Here is a 19,353-nt window from a genome sequence, read left to right as displayed (position 1 = left end):
ACCGAAGGTTCGTGGGTTGGATTTCTGGTCAAGGGCACTTATCTCGGTTGCAGGGACCTCAACCCTGGTAGGGGCACATGTGGGAGGCAGCCAGCCGATATGTCTCTCTCATGTTGAGGTTTCTCTCCCCCACTCCCTTCCTTGTCTCTCTAGAAATCAATGGGAAAAATATCCTTGGGTGAAGATTAAAAATCAAAAGGAATAAAGGCATAAAATTTCAAAGAAAGGAACTAAGTATTAATATATTCTACAATGTGGATAAACCTTGAAAACATTACGCTAAGTGAAAGAAGCCAGACATAGGAAAAAAGGTCATAAGTTGTATAATTTCATTTACATGAAATGTCTATAATAGGCAAATCCATAAACAAAAAGTAAATAAGTGGTTGCCTAGGACTGGAGAAAGGGGACATAGAGAATGACTGCTAATGGGTATGGAGTTTCTATATGGAGTGATGTAGATGTTCTGTAATTAGATAGCTAGTGGTGATGGTTATACAACCTTGTGAACATACTAGCATCAACGAACTGTACACTTTAAAAAGGTGATTTTTATGGTATGCAAATTATATCTCCTTTAAAAAAAAAAAAAAAAGCCCAACCTACATTTCATATCAATCTCACACCTGGAAACTATCTAAACTCACCATTGCCCACAGCATAATGTTTCCATTTCCAAAGTGAGGTAAGTACTAAAATTACTTATAACACTTTACTCTGCATACTTTATGAAGGTTATTCTTCTGATCAAGTGTTGATTCTCTAAAACCTCTTTTCTGACCTTACCGCCTAAAGTCCTCTCCCTAAACTTTTTTCCATTGAACTACAAAATTGCTATGACTCAAATAACACAATTATTCTGTCAGAATCATGAAGGGGGAAAAACACGGATTTTGAATTCAGACAGAAAAATTCAAATCCTCATTTTGACTTTTTAGCTGTATGTAACTTTGGGGAAGTTACTTAACCATCTGCTCATATGTAATATGGCAATAATATCTCTTTGGAAGTGTAAGAATTCAATGAGATAATGTACGTAAAGTGCCTGGTCAAAGTAACTTTTCTATTAATGTCAGTTCACTCCTTCTCCCTGTTTTGTAAAATGGATGAAGTTGATATTATCCCCAACTGGGCAGGTATTATGCCCCAATCTGAAATCTGTCCTCAACCAGGAGAGGATTCATGACATCTAGGGAGATCTCAAGGGCACAAATGATAAAAAGGGTGCAAATGGGCATTTTAATTGGGACCCTGACTCCCAACCTACTGCAATTCACAGGGTCATTATGTTAGTCTCTGAGGATCTCTAGGCAGGGAGACAGGTATTTGACAAAAGAATGAAAAGGCACACTGCTCCAATGACCACAAATGGAATTCATTACAAATAAACATGTTTCTGGGAAAGAATGCGGAGATCTGTCATGGAGAAGAGCTGGGAAGCCTAAGCCACAAAGCTGACTCTAATTTTTTACACAGGAGGTAAAATTACAATCTCACCACTTCCACCACTGATAATGAATTTAAATGGTAAGGGCATAACTGAGTCTATTACAGGGTGGAAACTTGCTGCCTATCATCAGAGTCTTCCCCCTGCCCCTGTCCCCGCCCTTTTGTTTTACACTGGCATTTACACATATACCCCAAACTGAGCCAATTAAGAAGAAATTAATGTAGACTGCAGGTAACCAAGGCTCTCCCTAATCAAAAATAGTTCTGAGTGTGTGAGCACCACAATTGCCATTGCTAGCATCTAAATATTACTGTGTGTGTAATATACACAATTTGTACACCAACTGAGAGTTAATGGTTATATTTGGAGAGATTTAAAGCACACATGGCAACATGTTAATTTCTGTTAGACCTGTGTGGTAGTATACGAGTATTTTTATATTATTTTTGGTATAGTTCTAAGTGTTTGAAATAGTTCATAATAATAAAGGACTCTGTAGATTAGAATTAAAAGGAAAATTAATTAATTAATTAATATTGCTGTTTGGATCAGGGGTCCTGAGTCTAAAGGAACACAAAATTTATTAAGCAGTACTAATTTAAATGGTATTGCCAATTCTTCATTAGTCCTGATCACTGTAACATTCAAATCCCTTTACAAAGTAGTCCAGTGACCCTCCCAATCGCATCTCCTAGCATGCTTCATTCTCCTTTCATAATACAAAATATCTGCACAATGAATACAGTATTTCCAAAATAGCAATGTCTTTTATGCCTTTCTGCCTCATTCCTCTACCTGAAATGCCTTATTCCCCCTAATCTCCTAATTCACCTAGTGAACTTCTATCCTTCAAGTCCAGCTTAGATGTCTCCTCTTTGTTTAACCCTTCCCAACTCCCTATCCTAGGGGTAAAATTAATTATATCCCTTCTCTTCCCTCATGGTGGTCAAAGGATATCCTTGTATGTATTTTTTGTAATGTTAAAGATGAAAATTTTGCTCATTTAGTTTTGTCACTAATAATATTTCACAAAGTTTTCAGTTTTCACAAAGTGATACTTTCAATTAGTAGCGATTGTCTACTCTAGTGGATTTCAAGTTTATATTTGTCATATAATTCTTTGCTTTAACTAAAATCTCAGAAAGAAGCTCAATAGGTATAAAAGAAATAAAATCAGAGTTGCTCTGGTTGTCATAATATATAGAGAGGATCCAAAGTTATCTCTGACTTGGATCTTCCCACAGTTGGCCCTGAGGATGGCCCATGGCACAAGTCCCTATCCAACCCTCCTCCCCTTTTTATAAATTAGAAAACCTCAGTCAAGAGAAGATACATGTGGTTTTCAAGAGCATACAACAATTTAGTATTAGGGCTAGGATCTAGGTCTTCTGCCTTCCTACTCTTGGGGGCGGGGAAGTGGGGGAGCTATAAGAAAACTGATGAGAGAGAATTAGAGGCTTGGCTAGCCTTAAAAATTCTATGGGAGCTTCTTCCGTCAGCCTGCCAGCTGGAGCAGAGGATGTGTCAGTATAATATCTACCTTGAGACAGTCTTAATGACTAGCTGCTAAGAGATTCAATGGGGAGACAGGGAGGGCACAGGGTAGGGGGAGATGCCGGATTAAAAGGGGGAAGGGGAAGAGAGAAGGGGAAGGGGAAAAGAAAAGGGAGAAGAGGTAACAGAGAGGGGGAGAGGGAGAAGGAAGAGGGAGAGGGAAGAGGGGAGAGGGGAGAAGGGAGAAGGGAGAGGGGAGAGGGAAAGGAAGACAGACAGACAGGAAGGAAGACAGATGAAAGGAAGAAAGGAAGGAAGAAAGGAAAGAAAGGAGAGAGGGAGGGAGGGAGGGAGGGAGGGAAACACCTCATTGACAAACTGTAGTTTCCATGTAAGCAAATCAGCAAGTAAATTGCCAAAAGACAAGGCAATTTTTTCACATAACATATTTATAAACAAACATTAGGGAAAACATTCAACCGTACCTGTACTAATAGAAATATATATTAAAATAGTTAAATACAGCTTTTATTCCTATATATTAACACTTAAAAAGATACTAATACTGTGTGCTGGAAAGTGAGGTGAAAATGGTTGATAAACTTCAAATTGGAAAACCCTTTTATAGAAAGTAGTATACCAGTAGCAATATCTATCAAAAGCTACCTAACATCATAATCTTTGATCAGTAGTTCCTTTCCTGAAAATTGAGAATGCCTATGGTTTTACTATGTTAATAATGGTAAAAACTGGAAGTCAATGTAAGTTCTCTAATAGAAATATAATTGAATAAATCATGGTACAACAGCTATGAAAAATATAATTATTAGGACTATGTAACAATATGTAAAAATTATTTAGAAGTGGAAAAACAACATGAAATTATAGCTTTTACAATTATGTAAAAATATGTTTGCATATGGACAAATATTGGAAGAAAATATAGAAAATGTGAAAGCAGTTGCTTTATTACTATGGTAAAATTATGAGAGAAACATGCTCTATTTAAAACTTCCTTTAATCATGTTACTATAACAATAAATCACACTTTATTACATTGCTTGTTTAATTACCTACCTTTCCAACTAAACTATATACTTTGTGAAGACAGAGCAATGTCTCCTGTTCTGAAGGTTATAGCATCAGTTCCTATTGAATAATTCATGAAAGAACAAATGAAATATGTGGGAAACCTCAAAATAAATGAATACCCCCTAAGAAAAGGAGGGGATGTGAACCATTAAAAACAAAATGTTGACCTCTAGGTGCCAGTTTCTAAGCTTTAACTGTGGGGGAAAAAAACAAATAAATCCATTAAAATGTCTCTGGGAAGTCTTTCTTCCCAGAAGGCCACTGCCCAGATCTTAGCTCCTAAACTAGCGGTTCTCAACCGGTGGGTCGCGACCCCTTTGGGGGTCGAACGACCCTTTCACAAGGATCGCCTAAGACCATCGGAAAACACATATTGAATACATAATTACATATTGTTTTTGTGATTAATCACTATGCTTTAATTATGTTCAATTTGTAACAATGAAAATACATCCTGCATATCAGATATTTACATTACAATTCATAACAGTAGCAAAATTACAGTTATGAAGTAGCAACGAAAATAATTTTATGGTTGGGGGTCACCACAACATGAAGAACCGTATTAAAGGGTCGCGGCATTAGGAAGGTTGAGAACCACTGTCCTAAACAATCTGAAGAAACAGCACAGGGTCCTGGGAACTAGGCATAGCAGCAGGGTACTCCCAGGATTTTCAGGAACACATGGAGTTAGAAAGGACAAGAGCTTCACATCCTTTTCCAACCCCAAACTCATTACCTTTTGACTCTCAGAACCTTCCATATAACTATAGCTGGAAGTAAATGAAATGTAGGGTGTAGGGAGAGAGGCTGGCTATATGGAAAGAGAGAGAGAGAGAGAGAGAGAGAGAGAGAGAGAGAGAGAGAGAGAGAGAGAGAATAGGTCAGCAGGAAACATCTCTTAGTAGGAACTTAAGTCTGAAACTACCCTGAGCTCTGGGTAAGAAATAAATTTCCAGGTGTGAGGGAAAATAAGAAGCTTTAAAGGAATTGAGCTCTAGAGTGAAAATCGCCTTTCTTGACAACTTCAATTCAGTCTGAAATATTCCAGAGGCACCAGAAGGACTCTAAGTCACGAAAGTATTATGAGCATTAACAAAAACACATAGGAAAAAGAGACAACCTTTAAGTTATTTTTCAACCAACCTACGCAGCACCTGTCACAGGCCATACAGGCTCTTTTCAGCTTAAGCAATTTTTTAGCCATCTTTGGTGCTTTTAAGTAAAAGTATCACAATTGACTAATGTAAGCTTGGAAAGACATTTAGCTGCATGGAGAAAAGGGGCACTGAGTAAGGATAAAAGTGTAGAGAGAGAAGAATCTAGATTTTACATGCAGCTCTACCTATTTTATGTTATAACTTTAAGTAAATCACAGTCTCACTCACTGAGCCTTGGTTTTCTTGGTTTCCTGTTTCCTAATCAAAACAGAAAATTATACCAACTTAACTGACAAGGTTAAGGTAATAATTAAATAAGAAGATACATGCAAGTCAAAGTACATAATAAATTATGAAGTTTTACTTAAATATATGACCTTATTACAGAATCACAAATGCTACAATTTCCTTCAAGGGTCATGCATTTTCATCTGGAGACTAAAGGAAAATCAGTCTCATCCCACTTTGCTTAATCAACTAATTTATTCATTCAAAGTATAGACTTTTGCCCTAGCCAGTTTGGCTCAGTGATTAGAGCATCAGCCAGCAAACCAGAGTCCCAGGTTCGATTTCGGTCAAGGGCATGTACCTTGGTTGGGTTTCAGGCTCCTCCCCAGCCAGGGGCCTGGTCAGAGAGTGTGCAGGAGGCAACTAATCAAAGTGTTTCTCTCACATTGACATTTCTCTCTGTCTTTTCCTCTCTCTTCTACTCTCTCGAAAAAATCAATGTAAAAATATCCTTGGGTGAGCATTAAAAAAAACACACAAAAAAACCCAGAGTATACTTTTCATACAGGCAGGTGGCAAAAAAGAATGATTCTCCTTTTCCCCAATCTTAGTGCTGAAATTTCACTATGCATTACTTAGGGTTAGAGAATTTTTTCTATTTTCCACCTCCTATGAAAACAGAAAAACCTGAAAAGGGATTACCAATAACCATTAATAACTCATAGTTGAGCTAAAATTAACTTAGATTGCTGAAAACTAAAATCTAAGAAATAGGGATGCCAACTACAATTTGGCCTACAACTCTCAAGAACCTCCTGATTCCAAGTTTTCAGTCTTATTGTCTCCAACGACCAAAATTTCCCAGAAATACCCACATTTCAGTATGTAAAAATCTCCCAAACTATTTCTTGCACTGAAAAATAAGACCTTGTGTCTCAATTTTGTTTCAGAAAATATGTTCACCTCTGAAATGAGTCCTAGGACATAGGACATATGCCCACAGAACAGAATGAGAGGTATCAGTCATGAAAGAAGGCACAGAAAAGTAAAAACACTCAACTTCACCACATCCACAGTTCTGACTAAAATTAGCAGCCCTGATACTAGGGAAAAGCTATCAACTCCCCTAAATTCTAGAAAAACTAGAAAAATTGCCTATGTCAATACTTAAAAGGAAATTAAGTAGGGAATTCTCCCTCATATCTATATATATTTAGTCCATATATATTTAAATCTTGCGTGTTATGGTTTGCAATCTGACCTCACAACAGTCCTATGAAGAAAGTTGGACAGGTATTATTTCTCCAATTGTAAGGATGAGGAAATCAAGAGTTAGAGAAAAATAGCAATTTGTTATGGACTGAATTAAATCCAGATCATCTGACTCTAAATCTCTTATGCTTTCCAGAGCATCATGATGCTTCTTGAGGTCTTTTAGCTCCATTCTCTCCAGACAAGATAAATTCCTGTACCAACCAACCTTCTTGTCACCACCTTTCATGGCACTGTTCCCTGAATTTTTGTGTCAGCAGTTCCTGACACAAAGTAGCACTAAAAGGAACTCATTAAGCTAAATACCTTTGGAAAACAAAGAAGTTTGTTAAATGCCTGGAAGAACTGATATTCTTGCCCACTTAATACAAGTTTCCAACTAGATTAGCTAACCACCTCGTTCTATGGCACTTGCAACTACATCTAGGAATCCCACAGAAAAATACACAAGCTCCCAAGTCAAAGACCTAAGTTCTAATCCTGACTCTTACCACTCCCTGGCTTTGTGAGCTTGGGTAACCATCACACCCTCCCTGGATCTTAATTCCTTCATATGTAAAATGAGAATAACATTAATTACTACTCCACAAATACTACTGTGTGGAGGATTAAATAAAACAATGGATGTGAGAGTGCTCAAAGTATCAAGTTTCTACAAATAAGCCATTGCAAAACATCTTCCTCAGAGACGGTTTCAAAACACTAGTTATCAGTGTTTTCTAAACTATGCGCAACTGCCCCATCCAAAATTAAGGAATATTCATCCAGGTTTGTGCTATTTTTAGTGTCATGGAAACCTGTCTACTATTTTATTTGAAGTTCCTATAAATATTCTTATGGTAAACTTGCCTTAAAGCTGCTATGAAAATCTGCTTGTCATAATGGAACATTTATTGAACATTTCTCATGTGCCAGTCACCAGGTTAGACATTTATTTCAATTGATTCTCATAAGAACCCTTTGAGATATTTTACCTCCTTTTTATAAAGAAACTGAAATTAAGAGAAAACAAGAAATTGCCCAAGATCAAACAAGTGTCTGTGTCACTGAAGAAAGGAATGGTGGTTAAGACACAGAGTTGGGGCTGAACTACCTGCGTTCAAAAACCTGAGTCCAGTGAGAAAGATACCTACTGAACTGAAAAAGGCCCCTAGTGGACTCGAAGGTCCCAGTAGACAAGGTCTATGCCCACCTTATCCTTGTATCTAACATAAGCACCTGGCTTATGTTAGATGATCAATTGCACTGAATCATATTCCAGTTAAATTGTTTTGTAAATTTGAGGGAACGGTATGCAATTCGGGAAAACTTTCTATTTAGGCCTCCATTACATATTGCTTAGCAAAATACTGACAAGCCTATTCACAAAGATATGCACCCCATCCTAGCTAGTTTGGCTCAGTGGATAGAGTGTTGGCCCTCAGACCAAAGGGTCCCAGGTTCGATTCCAGCCAAGGGCACATACCTCGGTTGCAGGCTCAATCCCCGTGCGGGAGCAACCAATTGATGCGTCTCTCTCACAGCGATGTTTCTCTCTCTGTATCTCTTCCCCTCCCTTCCACTCTGTCTAAAAATCAATGGACTAAATATTAACCAAAAAATAAAAGATATATGCACCCCTATGTTCACTGCAGCATTATTCACGGTGGCCAAGACATGGAAACAACCAAAGGGTCCTGCGATAGAGGACTGCATAAAGAAGATGTGGTCCATAAACACAATGGAGTATTACTCAGCCATAAGAAAGGATGAAATAGCGCTATTCCCAACAACATGGATGGACCTTGAAAACATTATGCTAAGTGAAATAAGTCAGTCAGAAAAAGCTAAGAACTATATGATTTCACTCATATATAGAATATAAAACTGAAACTCATGAACACAAACAGCAGTATGGTGGTTACCAAAGGGAAGGGGGTGGGGGAAGAAGGGGATCCTAATATATGGTGACAGGAGAAGATTTGACTTTGGGTGGTGGGCACACAGTATACAGATCTTGTAATATAGAAACCCACACCTGAAACCTATATGTTCATGTTGACCAATGTCACCCCAATAAGTTTAATAAATAAATAAAAAGTTTTAAAAGATATTGACAAGCCTAATGTTACTGCAAATCTGAACTTGGATACAAAAAGACAATAAGCAATCTTAGGTAGACAGGGATACTAAGATAAAAATGGGCCCCTGAGCCTAACCGGTTTGGCTCAGTGGATAGAGCGTTGGCCTGCGGACTCAAGGGTCCCGGGTTTGAGTCTGGTCAAGGGCATGTACCTTGGTTGCGGGCACATGCCCAGTGGGGAGTGTGCAGGAGGCAGCTGATCGATGTTTCTCTCTCATCAATGTTTCTGACTCTCTATCCCTCTCCCTTCCTCTCTGGGGAAAATCAATAAAATTTTTTTTTTTTTAAATGGGCCCCTGGAAGGAAGGTCATCATTGTAGCACAATCCCATTAACTTAAGAATATCGTTGGATTTTGATGACTAGCTCTCTAAGAGTCTCCTTCACCCATTTTATAATGACCTTTGCTGAAATATCAATAATACAAATAAAACAGTGAAATTGCTAGTTTAGATACAGTGTGATATGCTCATGTGGTTCTTTTTAAGCATTTACCAGCAATTCCACAACAAGTCTTTAAAAGAAACAGACACAAACAGTATTTTTAAGGAAAAAAAGGATTAAATTTGAGGGATCTACTCAGAGCGACTTAAAAGTAGAAAGAAACTTGAGTTGGAGTCGCAAGATGTGAGTTCTAGTCTCCATTCTCTCACTAACTTCTTATTTGACTTTGGGCAAATCATTCCATTTCTCTGGGCTAGATGATGGTTCAGATTCCTTTGAATTCAAATGCTATAATAAGGTCAAAAGTCCCTATCGGTCCTTCAGAGAATCAGAAAGTGAGAAAGAGAAAAATTAGGAAGGTATAAAGATGGTAAAATAGAGGGGTACTGTAACATAGTAAAGAAGGGAAAAAGGCTTAGTATAGAAACTGAAGTTCTAGATCCTAGTTCTGGTTCTGTCATCAACTAGTTGAGTAATCTTTGAACAAGTCACTTTCCTTCTTTAGATCAAGATTTCCCCCCATTTATAAAGTAATCCAGATGATCTTCCAGCTCTAATAATGCTGCTATGAACAATGAAATTCTATGGAATTACTATGTTTGTATTAATCAGAAACAGAACACATAAATAAAATATTTAGCAGAGAGAAGCCTCAAACTTCACTTGAGCTTTCCCCCAGCCTTCAATTCAAGTATTTTTCTAGAGCCACTCACAAGCACTGGTCCAGACCCCTGCACTTCAAATTCCCCTATTCTGTTTTCCCCCCTTTTTGTGTTAATCCTCACCTGAGGATATTTTTTCCACTGATTTTTAGAAAGAGTGGAAGGGAGGGAGGGACAGAGAGAGAGAGAAACATCAATTGGTTGCCTCTAGCACGGGCCCTCAACTGGGGCCAAGGATTGAACCTGCAATCCAGATATGTGCCCTTGACCGGGAATTGAATTTGCAACTCTTTGCTCTGCAGGCCGACACTCTAATCACTGAACAAAACTGGCCAGAACATTAATGTCCCCTATTCTTAATTAAATGCCAAAAGTCTGAATAGAAACAGCTGCTGCTCTGCCTGCATGGCTCAGTGGTTGAGCGTCGACCTATGAATAAGGAGGTCACAGTTCGATTCCAGGTCAGGGCATGTGCCCAGGTTACGGGCTCGATCCCCAGTATGGGAGGCAGGAGGCAGCCAATCAATGATTCTCTCTCATCATTGATGTTTGTATCTCTCTCTCCCTTTCCCTTCCTCTCTGAAATAAAAAATGGTTTTAGAAAAATAGAAACAGCTGCTGCCTAGCTAATCCATCAATCCAGTTTCTTTGTTGTTTCCCTTCTTTCCTGCTACTGTACTTTCCTTTTACTACCCACTGTTTGGACTGAGCCACACCTATCTCTTTTGATTCAAATTCTTCAAGGCTCCATTCAAAGCACACTGCTTTCATTAAGCATTCCCTTCCCACTCTAGACCATATCCATCTTTCACTCTTTTAAATTTCTATAGTACTACATTGCTGTGATATAGATTAAATGATATTTGTAATATCTGGGATATGGTAAAACATCTGGAATATAGTAGTTGTTCGATAAATGATAGCAGTGTTGTTGTCACACCTTCAGCACTAATCACATACACTTTAGTTCAATGCACCTTTAATGTTCATGTGAATCACCTGGAGATCTTATTTAAATACAAATTATTATTCAGTAGGCATAGATGAGACCTGATCATCTATAGTTCAAAAAGCTCCTGGTTGCTGCCAATGCAGTTGATCCAAGGACCATACTATGAATTATGGATATAAGGGGTAGTTTTTTTGTGTGTGTGTTTTATTTTATTTTTTTTATTGGTTTCAGAAAGGAAGGAAGAGGTAGAGAGAGATAGAAACATCAATGATGAGAGAGAATCATTAATCAGCTGCCTCCTGCACGCCCCACATGGGTGATCAAGCCCACAACCTGGGTATGTGCCCTTGACTGGAATCAAACCTGGGACCCTTCAGTCCACAGGCTGACACTCTATCCACTGAGCCAAACCAGCTAGGGCACAAGGGATAGTTTTAGCAAGTTTTTAAAACATGTATTCATTTTATCTACCCAAATGGACAGAAAGATCTTAGAAAACAGATACAATGTCTCATTTTTCTTAGCATATATACCCTTTACAGAGAAGGTGCTCAACAAACATCTGTGGATTTGTCTATCTGCAGTCTCTAGGTAATCTAGATAAGTTTCAGAATGCCTGTGTTGTACTGATTTTCAAAGCAAACACTGAGACATGCCAGGAGGAAAAACTCACATGATTACTGGGATTGGAATCACTAGAAGATGGGGCAGGAGAGAATCTGAGGGAAAACTTACCTCTTCACTGGTGAAAGTGTAAAACACAGAAAGAAAAACAACCACCAACATATACAAATGGATACCTGTTCCTTGTTTAAGCACAAGATCATTTATTAAAATGTAGTCTTAAGTGTACTTCAAATTTATGTATGAGCCTTAAAAGAAGATACATATTCAGGATATATAAAGATATAACACACACACATATATATAATCCTGATATAGTATACACACACACACACATATCCTGAAAAAAATACACACAGACATTCACACATGCACACATACAATTAGTGGTTTACATATATATCAACTACTAATAATAATTACTATTGTCCTGTGAGCGTGGCTCAGTGGTTGAGCTTCAACCTATGAATGAGGAGGTTACGGTTGGATTCCTGGTCAGGGCACATGCCAGGTTTCAGGCTCAATCCCAGCAGGGGGCATAGAGGAGGCAGCCGATCAATGATTCTCTCTCACCATTGATGTTTCTATCTCTCTCTTCCTCTTCTTTCCTCTCTGAAATCAATAAAAATATATTAAAATATAATAATAATAATTACTAGTAAGGTACATAATGAGTTTTATTTCATTTTTTAGTGAAACAGATACATTTTGCAATAATCCTTTAGTGTGCAATTAATCTAAGATCTTAGGCAATCAATAAAAACATATTTCAAGCAAAAGATAGAGAAAAAGAGAAACACCTCCAATTTCCCCATCAACTTGGTTGGTGGTAAGGTCTCTAAATTCCAATGCCCACAATTACACTGACAGAAATTCAAAGGAATCTGCTGTGCATTAAGTCTGCTCTGAGAGACTGCCTATTTTAACCCCTTCTTTTAAATCTCCAATTATTTAAATGCTTGTTAAAACCCTCTTTATTTTAGCATTCTATATTCAGATGGGACCAATATGCTTAAATTCTACTGAGAGCTACACTCTGACTTCCTATTCAAGCACCAGGAAAATAATATTGGGCATATAATGACACCTGCTCATTGCATAATATCTAGGAGTTTAAACTATGAGACTAATTTACTAAAACCAGCCTTTAGAGCAAAAAGCACCTTTAAGTCACTGTGCTTGTCATAAGCAGGCACCTGCTCCTTAAGTCAAAGACCTTTCAATAAAACCATTCATCAGTATTTAACCAAGATGTTTGTGTGGTTTTTAATTTAGACATGTTAGAAGACAAATAGCAATTCTGAGGATTGCTATGAAGCACAGAAACACAAGCAGAGAACTGCTGTCAAGCACCAGACTTAAACTGGGTTTATGAGTTTTAATAAATCAATGTTATTACTTCAGAGAAAAGAGTAAACAGTTGGGAGTCAGCCCATAGGAAAGTGGCTTCCATTATTTCCCTCAGAAGTCAGGTCTTCCGGGCAAGGCAAATTCTCTGGTTCATGCCAGGCAATTTTTCTAAAGAATAATCATATCCAAGCAAAGTTTCCAATTTCAAGCCACTTGACACTGTTAAAGCTAAACGCAAATCCACAGCAGCCTCATCATACCCATACAAATGAGTACCTTTCTACCTGCGGGTACCTAACTGGTACACTAAATCCTAAACAAACGCCTTCAACTGGATAAGGTGCAGGAGGATCAGATTCTTGCATAGAAAAATCAAGCACCAATGTCATTCCCATTTCTCCCCTCCTTTACCTGGCCTTTTTTCAAAACTCCTCTTTTGTGACACTTTCTCCAATAACTCCATTCACTGAATGTTTTAATAATTCTAGATTCCTTTTTGTTAACTGCTTCGTGCTTCCGTTGTGTCTCCTAAACTTGAGTTCTCGGTGAGGCCCCTACACTGCCTAGCCCAGCCGTGGGCAAACTACGGCCTGCGGGCCAGATCCGGCCCGTTTGAAATGAATAAAACTAAAAAAAAAAAAAAAAAGCCCGTACCCTTTTATGTAATGATGTTTACTTTGAATTTATATTAGTTCACACAAACACTCCATCCATGCTTTTGTTCCGGCCCTCCGGTCCAGTTTAAGAACCCATTGTGGCCCTCGAGTCAAAAAGTTTGCCCACCCCTGGCCTAGCCCCTAGAGGGAGCCTATTATTAATACTGCTAACAACATAATAACAATGAAGCAATAGTGAAGCAGTGCAGTGGCAACAGTGGAGTCAAATGGGTCTAAATTCAAATCCTGGTACAATCATTCGCTGGCTATATGACTGCAAACACATTGCTTAGTTTTGCTAAGCCTCAGTTGGTGGTGAGAATTCAATGCGATGTGTACTAGAGCACCTAGCACAGCGTTTGGCATATAACGGACGCTCAGTGAAGCTTATTACCTTCCCTCCCCACTAACAACCACTTGTTGATTTAAACCGAGTTAGAGTAATTCTCCTAGGCGGCTGTCAGTGGCACCATCATTTAGTGCTTTCCCCATTACACTCTTGCGGTCCCTTCAGATTTTCTACTCCCCTGTCTTGAGAAAAGGCCAAGGACACAAGTGACCTAAATGACTATTCGGAATGGTCATATTAGGGGCCATCAGGAGGGCACTTCCACATCTGCATCTCCCTCCCACCACACCCACCCTCCCTCCCTCCCCCCGGGTCACCCAGTGAGAAAGCGATAGAGAAATAAAAGCAGTGAAGCAACCAAAAGAGAAGACGGAGATAAACAGCGCTGCAGTCCCTCTGTGCCTTCCTCTGGGGAGGTCCAGTCTCCAACCTCAACTCCTGTGAGAAAGAAAAACAAATACACACACACACACACACACACACACACACACCCCTTTCCACATTCCAGGAAAAAAGCAACCCAGATTTCTGGCTTCTTCACTTCTTCAAGCCTTTCCCCAGTCAATTCCACCATCACCTCCCACCCCAACCGTTATCCCCTGGGTCAACTTCCTGCCACAGAAAATAGAACCGGTTTTCATTGATTGGTCTTAACTGGATCTCATTCCTGCTTTTGTCAACTAGAGGTAACATTTCCCCCCAGTCTTCCCATTCTAAGTTGGAATATCCCTTAATGATTAATAATAATAATGATAATAATAATGTCTTGAAGTCCCTTGTCTGCTGTATTAAAGCAGATCTCTTGATTTGCAGCCCTTTAATGATCCAGAATATTTTGCCACGGTCACCATCTTTCTAGCAGGAAAAAAAAAAAACACCATCACTTCCATTCCCCACACACATACCAAAACCAAAAAAATCCACAAATCCCCTCCCTGCTGCGCAAAATGCAAACATGTCGCTGTTCCTGAGCGGCCTGCAGCTGCGCTGCCGGGAGCCAGCCCGCTACACCTGGGCTCCCGCATCTGTGACGGGTCCCATCGTGATGTCAATATTGACACCAGCCCCGACGGGCCAGGTGAAAAACAGCCTCCCCGAAAAATTCCAGTTCCTTCCCCAAGTCACTCGTGCCTCATAAAGTAGAACCTTTTTTTTTTTTTTTTTTTTTTTTTTTTTGGTTGAAGCATCCCTTCGCGATGTGGAACCATGTCCACCTCCTCCTGTCCGCGCCTGGGCCGAAACGCCTGCCCCTCCGCCCGCCCCGCAGACACAAACTCTGCTTCTCAGACTCCCCCCTGTTGCACACAGCAGCCCCTCCGGTGTGTGCGGAGGATCCGAGGCCACCGGGGAAGCCTTTCACCTCCGGGCGGACCCCTCCAGGCGACCCGGGCCGCCGCCGGCCCCGCAGACACCCCCTCCCCCCGCCCTCAGCCCCTCGCCCGACTCCGGGGCCCCTCCGCCCTCCGGTGTATGGGTCTGCGCTGTCTCCCCGAGGCATCGCCCTGCGGCCCGGGAGCTCCCCGCCGCGGCGGCGGCTCGGCCCGACACCTACCAGTCGGTGTGCGGCTCGTCGACGACCAGCAGCACCTTGGCTTTCCGGGCGGCGGCGGGCGCGGGCGCGGGCGCGTCCACCAGGCCGGCCGACGCGGCCGTCTGCTTCACGGCTTGGGACAGCGAGCTGAAGAAGCTGCTGCCCATCGACGGCGCCGAGGCCGCGGGAGGCGCGGGCTGAGGCGCGGGAGCGGGGGCCGGCGGCGGCCTCCGCTCCGGGCCGGGAGAGGCGGCCGCGGGCGCCGACGAGGCCGCGGCAGCGCCCGGGCCGGGGGGCGGCGGAGGTGGCTGCTGGGGCTCGGGCCGCTGCAGGTCGGTCATGTAGCCATTGGGCAGGTTGGCGATGAAGCTGCTGTCCGACAGCCGGCGCCGCAGGAAGTTCATCATCTGGCTGCAGGGACGAGGGGCGCGCGGGGCGGCTGCACCGAGCGGCGCGGAGGGCGAGCCTGCGGCGGCGGCGGCGGCGGGACTGAGGCGCAGGGGGCTGAGGCGGCTGAAGGTGCAGACGCGCGGTGCGCGGCGCGCGAGCCCAGCAGACAGACTGGGCCGGGCGGTCCCGGCGGCGCGAAGCTTAGCGCAGGGAGGGGCGGGGCCACGAGTCGCCCCGCCCCGCGCCGCAGAGCCGGCCCCGCCCCCGACTCGCCGCCTCCGCACCCCCGCGGAGCGGCGGGCCTCGAGGGTCTGCGGGCTGGGAGGCTGGGGAGAGCCAGGCCTCCTGCCCCCTGAGCGTGGTGGCTCTGTGGGGAGGATGTAGGAGCCAGTGCTGCTCCCCAATAACAGGAAAGAGGGAGCCCAGAGCCCCTACCGCCTTCCGGTCGGGGAGAAGAGAGCCGGGTCCCACTAGAGATGGAAGCGAAGGAAACTACTCCCACTCCCTTCGGAGGGAAGAGAGGTGTTAAAGGTGAGAAAGGAGCCATTTCCCGGTGAGTGCACGCATGTACACACACACGCACGCTGTAACGAGAATGAAAACAACCACCTCTTTTCGCAAAGAACATGTGTCATCTCCCCAACCCCCATATGAGGAATACAGTGGGGCCTTGACTTACCAGTGTCCCGACTAACGAGTTTTTTGAGATACCAGCTGTCTCTGGGCCGATTTTTTGCATTGAGTTGATAGAGTAATTTTAGTTAACGAGCTCGGTCTCGAAACGAATTAAACTGGTAAGTCAAGGCCCCACTGTAATCTGTCCCCACTCACACACGCACACACACACATCCTATGGTGAGATGGAGAAGAGCTCCCCCCCTTCCTCCATACTGGGGAGAGAAAAACATCCCCCACCCCCACCCCAAGGTGATGGAGGTAAGTCCTAGGCTCATCTCTACTTTGGGGAGGGGAGGGTGAACACAAGCTCTCCACTCAGTGTTGGTAGGATGTGTGGGGTGCCGTTTTGACGGCCGCACTTGCGAATGGCTCACCTAAGAGCGTGTACTTCGCTCCCCTGCTCATCAAACAGAGAGGAAACCATGTGTAAGGCTAGACACACACACACACACACACACACACACACACACACACACACACGACCCCCAAATGGCATAGCTAGGGCTCCCCTATCCCTTCTGTGTTCACTACCCTAACAGGCATTGGTGCATCTGATGGAGGTACCAAGAAGGTAGTCTCTTCAAGATCTTTCTTTCCTCTTGTATTTTCCCAGTTCACTCACTGGCCAGCTCAATGAAGACTCTCGGGTGGGCACTTTCCCACGTGTACGCCCTGAATCTGGTGTGACCCCTCGACCTTTGTTTTCACATCTAGTGAGATATACTTAATCCCGGTGTTGTAGTGGAACAAGACACAACAGTTACACTTTACTTTCAGACCACTCTGGGCAAGTTAGCCCTCAGAGGCTCTTTTTCTCCGCTGATAATAAAAGGAAATAACTTTTCAGAATTGTTGCACAGACTAAATGAGGTCATGTATGTAATGCACCTGGCCCACGGGAGGAATTCTAGTAATGGTGGCTGGATTCTTATTTGAACAAGTTCTCAGTAAGTATGCATTGGGCTGAATGGAATCAATGAGCAGCTTGCCACTAATACATATTGGCAAGCAGTTCTTGCTTCCTACATCCTGGCTGACCCTCAACTTGGAGCCTGGAGATGCACAGTCCAGCTCTGAGCCAGAGACCCAGTGACATCGGAGAGATCTCCAACCAACTATAATAATACACTGGTCTTCCCATCTACCATGTGCCAGATAGACTGATAGGAATGGAAAGAGGCCCTTGTCTGTGGGGTTTACATACTATGTGGGCGGGAGGAGAGAGGAGGAGATAGACACAGGAACAATTAACCACCATAAGTCATGGCAAATAATACAGTTGGGTAAAGTGGCTTAATAGCACCAACAAGGGAGGGGTTCATTCTGCTTGTGAGGCTTAGGGGTGGCTTCTCAGAGGAAGTGACATTTGAGTTAAGTGTTAATGCAGCTGCAAGACTTTTCCAGCAGAAAAGTGGGGAAACACTCAGGCAGAGAAGCCTGGAGGAATGCTAGTTGATGACTCTCTTCCAGTAAGCCTTCCCTCCATCTTACAGGGTGGGCTGAGAGTTTTATCGCCTTTGCTTGGCTTTTCCATAGCCCCTGGAGAAATTATAATATTCTGGTGACCAGAATGTAAGCTTTTCAAGGATAGGATTGCCTGACACTGAATACGTTCTCAGCTATTTGAAAATCAAACTGTACTTTTACCCAACTCAGTTCTCAGGTCTATTGGAGAATAAAACTGACAAGTCACTAATAACTTAAGGAAATAAACTTAATTTAACATATTGTCTTCCTAGAAGTATTTTTTAGAGAATCAGAAGAATCATTTCCAAAGGCATGAATCTCTAATGATGGAACTTCAGACACTATCACTTCCATTTTTTATTTTTTTTTGGATCATTGGGCTATCTTTTTAAACATTTTACTAATTCCCCCTAACCATTAAGCTTGCAGTGTATGTATAAAATTTAAAAATCAAACATTTAGTAAACATGTTTTGAGCACCTAATATGTACAAAGCATCATGCTAGCCACTGGAAGGTGAAGGAGATTCAAGGGTGAAGAAAACCCAAGCTCTGCCCTTAAGAAGACAACTCATAAACATGTGAACACATAACTAGCAGTAGCAGAGCAGCCTGTGAGTCATCAGAGAGTGGAGCAGACAGTGAGTGTTAAAGGAGCCAGAAGAAGAGAAGATCTTTTGGGTAAGAAAAGATTTCACAGGGGAGGGAGGACCAGAGCCTTGTAAAATGGGTGGAATTCAGATAACCAGAACAAGGTGGAGAATGCACCCAGACAGAGGAGATAACAATATCAAAGTCAGGGAAGCCGGACTGGATAAGTTATGAGAATGTATAGATCTACTTTGTATTATCACTATATTCCTTGAGCCTTAGAATAGCACCTGAATGTACCATGCACCCAAATACTATTTGTAAGAGAGGCTATACTTGTGTGTGTTTATGTGTTAGTGTCTATCCAGCTTTCTTTGTAGTTAGCAAGCACCTCATGGTGAGAAATTCTGTCTTCTACTTCTTTCATAGTGATCTAAAAAGCCTAATATAACATCAAAACATAGCAAGTATCCCAATCTTGGATGCTAAATCAGAATATTCCCAGAGAACTGCTTAGCTATAAATTCCTTCATTGATACAATGGAAGCCCACAAGACCATTAAAAAGTACTTTTCAAATATTCCATTAATTTATTGTTATTTTGTGGTAGGTGTTTTTTCTTAATATATTTTGTTGATTTCAGAGAGAGAGAGAAGCATCAATGATGAGAGATAATCATTAATCAGCTGCCTTCTGCACACCCTCTACTGGGGATCAAGCCCAAAAGCTGGGCATGTGCCGTGACCAGGAATTGAACCGTGACCTCCTGGTTCATAGGTTGACGCTCAACCACTGAGCCACACCAGCCGGGCTGGTAGGTTTTAATAAGAATATTAATCATGG

At 42.0% G+C, this 19,353-nt stretch overlaps 1 protein-coding gene across 2 annotated transcripts in view; it reads right to left on the bottom strand.

Moving 5' to 3' along the window:
* The window catches only part of SYN2 (synapsin II), a 162,750-nt gene extending 146,779 nt beyond the window's left edge, over positions 1-15,971 (bottom strand). The window contains exon 1 of one of the 2 annotated variants that reach the window (XM_036332208.1): positions 15,407-15,971. In XM_036332208.1, coding sequence (XP_036188101.1) covers positions 15,407-15,792 — 386 coding nt within the window. In that variant the 5' untranslated portion in view covers positions 15,793-15,971. The remainder of the gene's footprint in view (positions 1-15,406) is intronic. The other variant, XM_036332209.1, reaches the window with a different exon arrangement.
* Positions 15,972-19,353: the final 3,382 nt, after the last annotated feature.

This window comes from Myotis myotis, unplaced genomic scaffold (assembly GCF_014108235.1).
Source record: "Myotis myotis isolate mMyoMyo1 unplaced genomic scaffold, mMyoMyo1.p scaffold_m19_p_13, whole genome shotgun sequence".
Taxonomy (NCBI): domain Eukaryota; kingdom Metazoa; phylum Chordata; class Mammalia; order Chiroptera; family Vespertilionidae; genus Myotis; species Myotis myotis.
The sequence above is the reverse complement of the archived record's forward strand: the minus strand, read 5'-3'. Positions and strand labels throughout refer to the sequence as shown.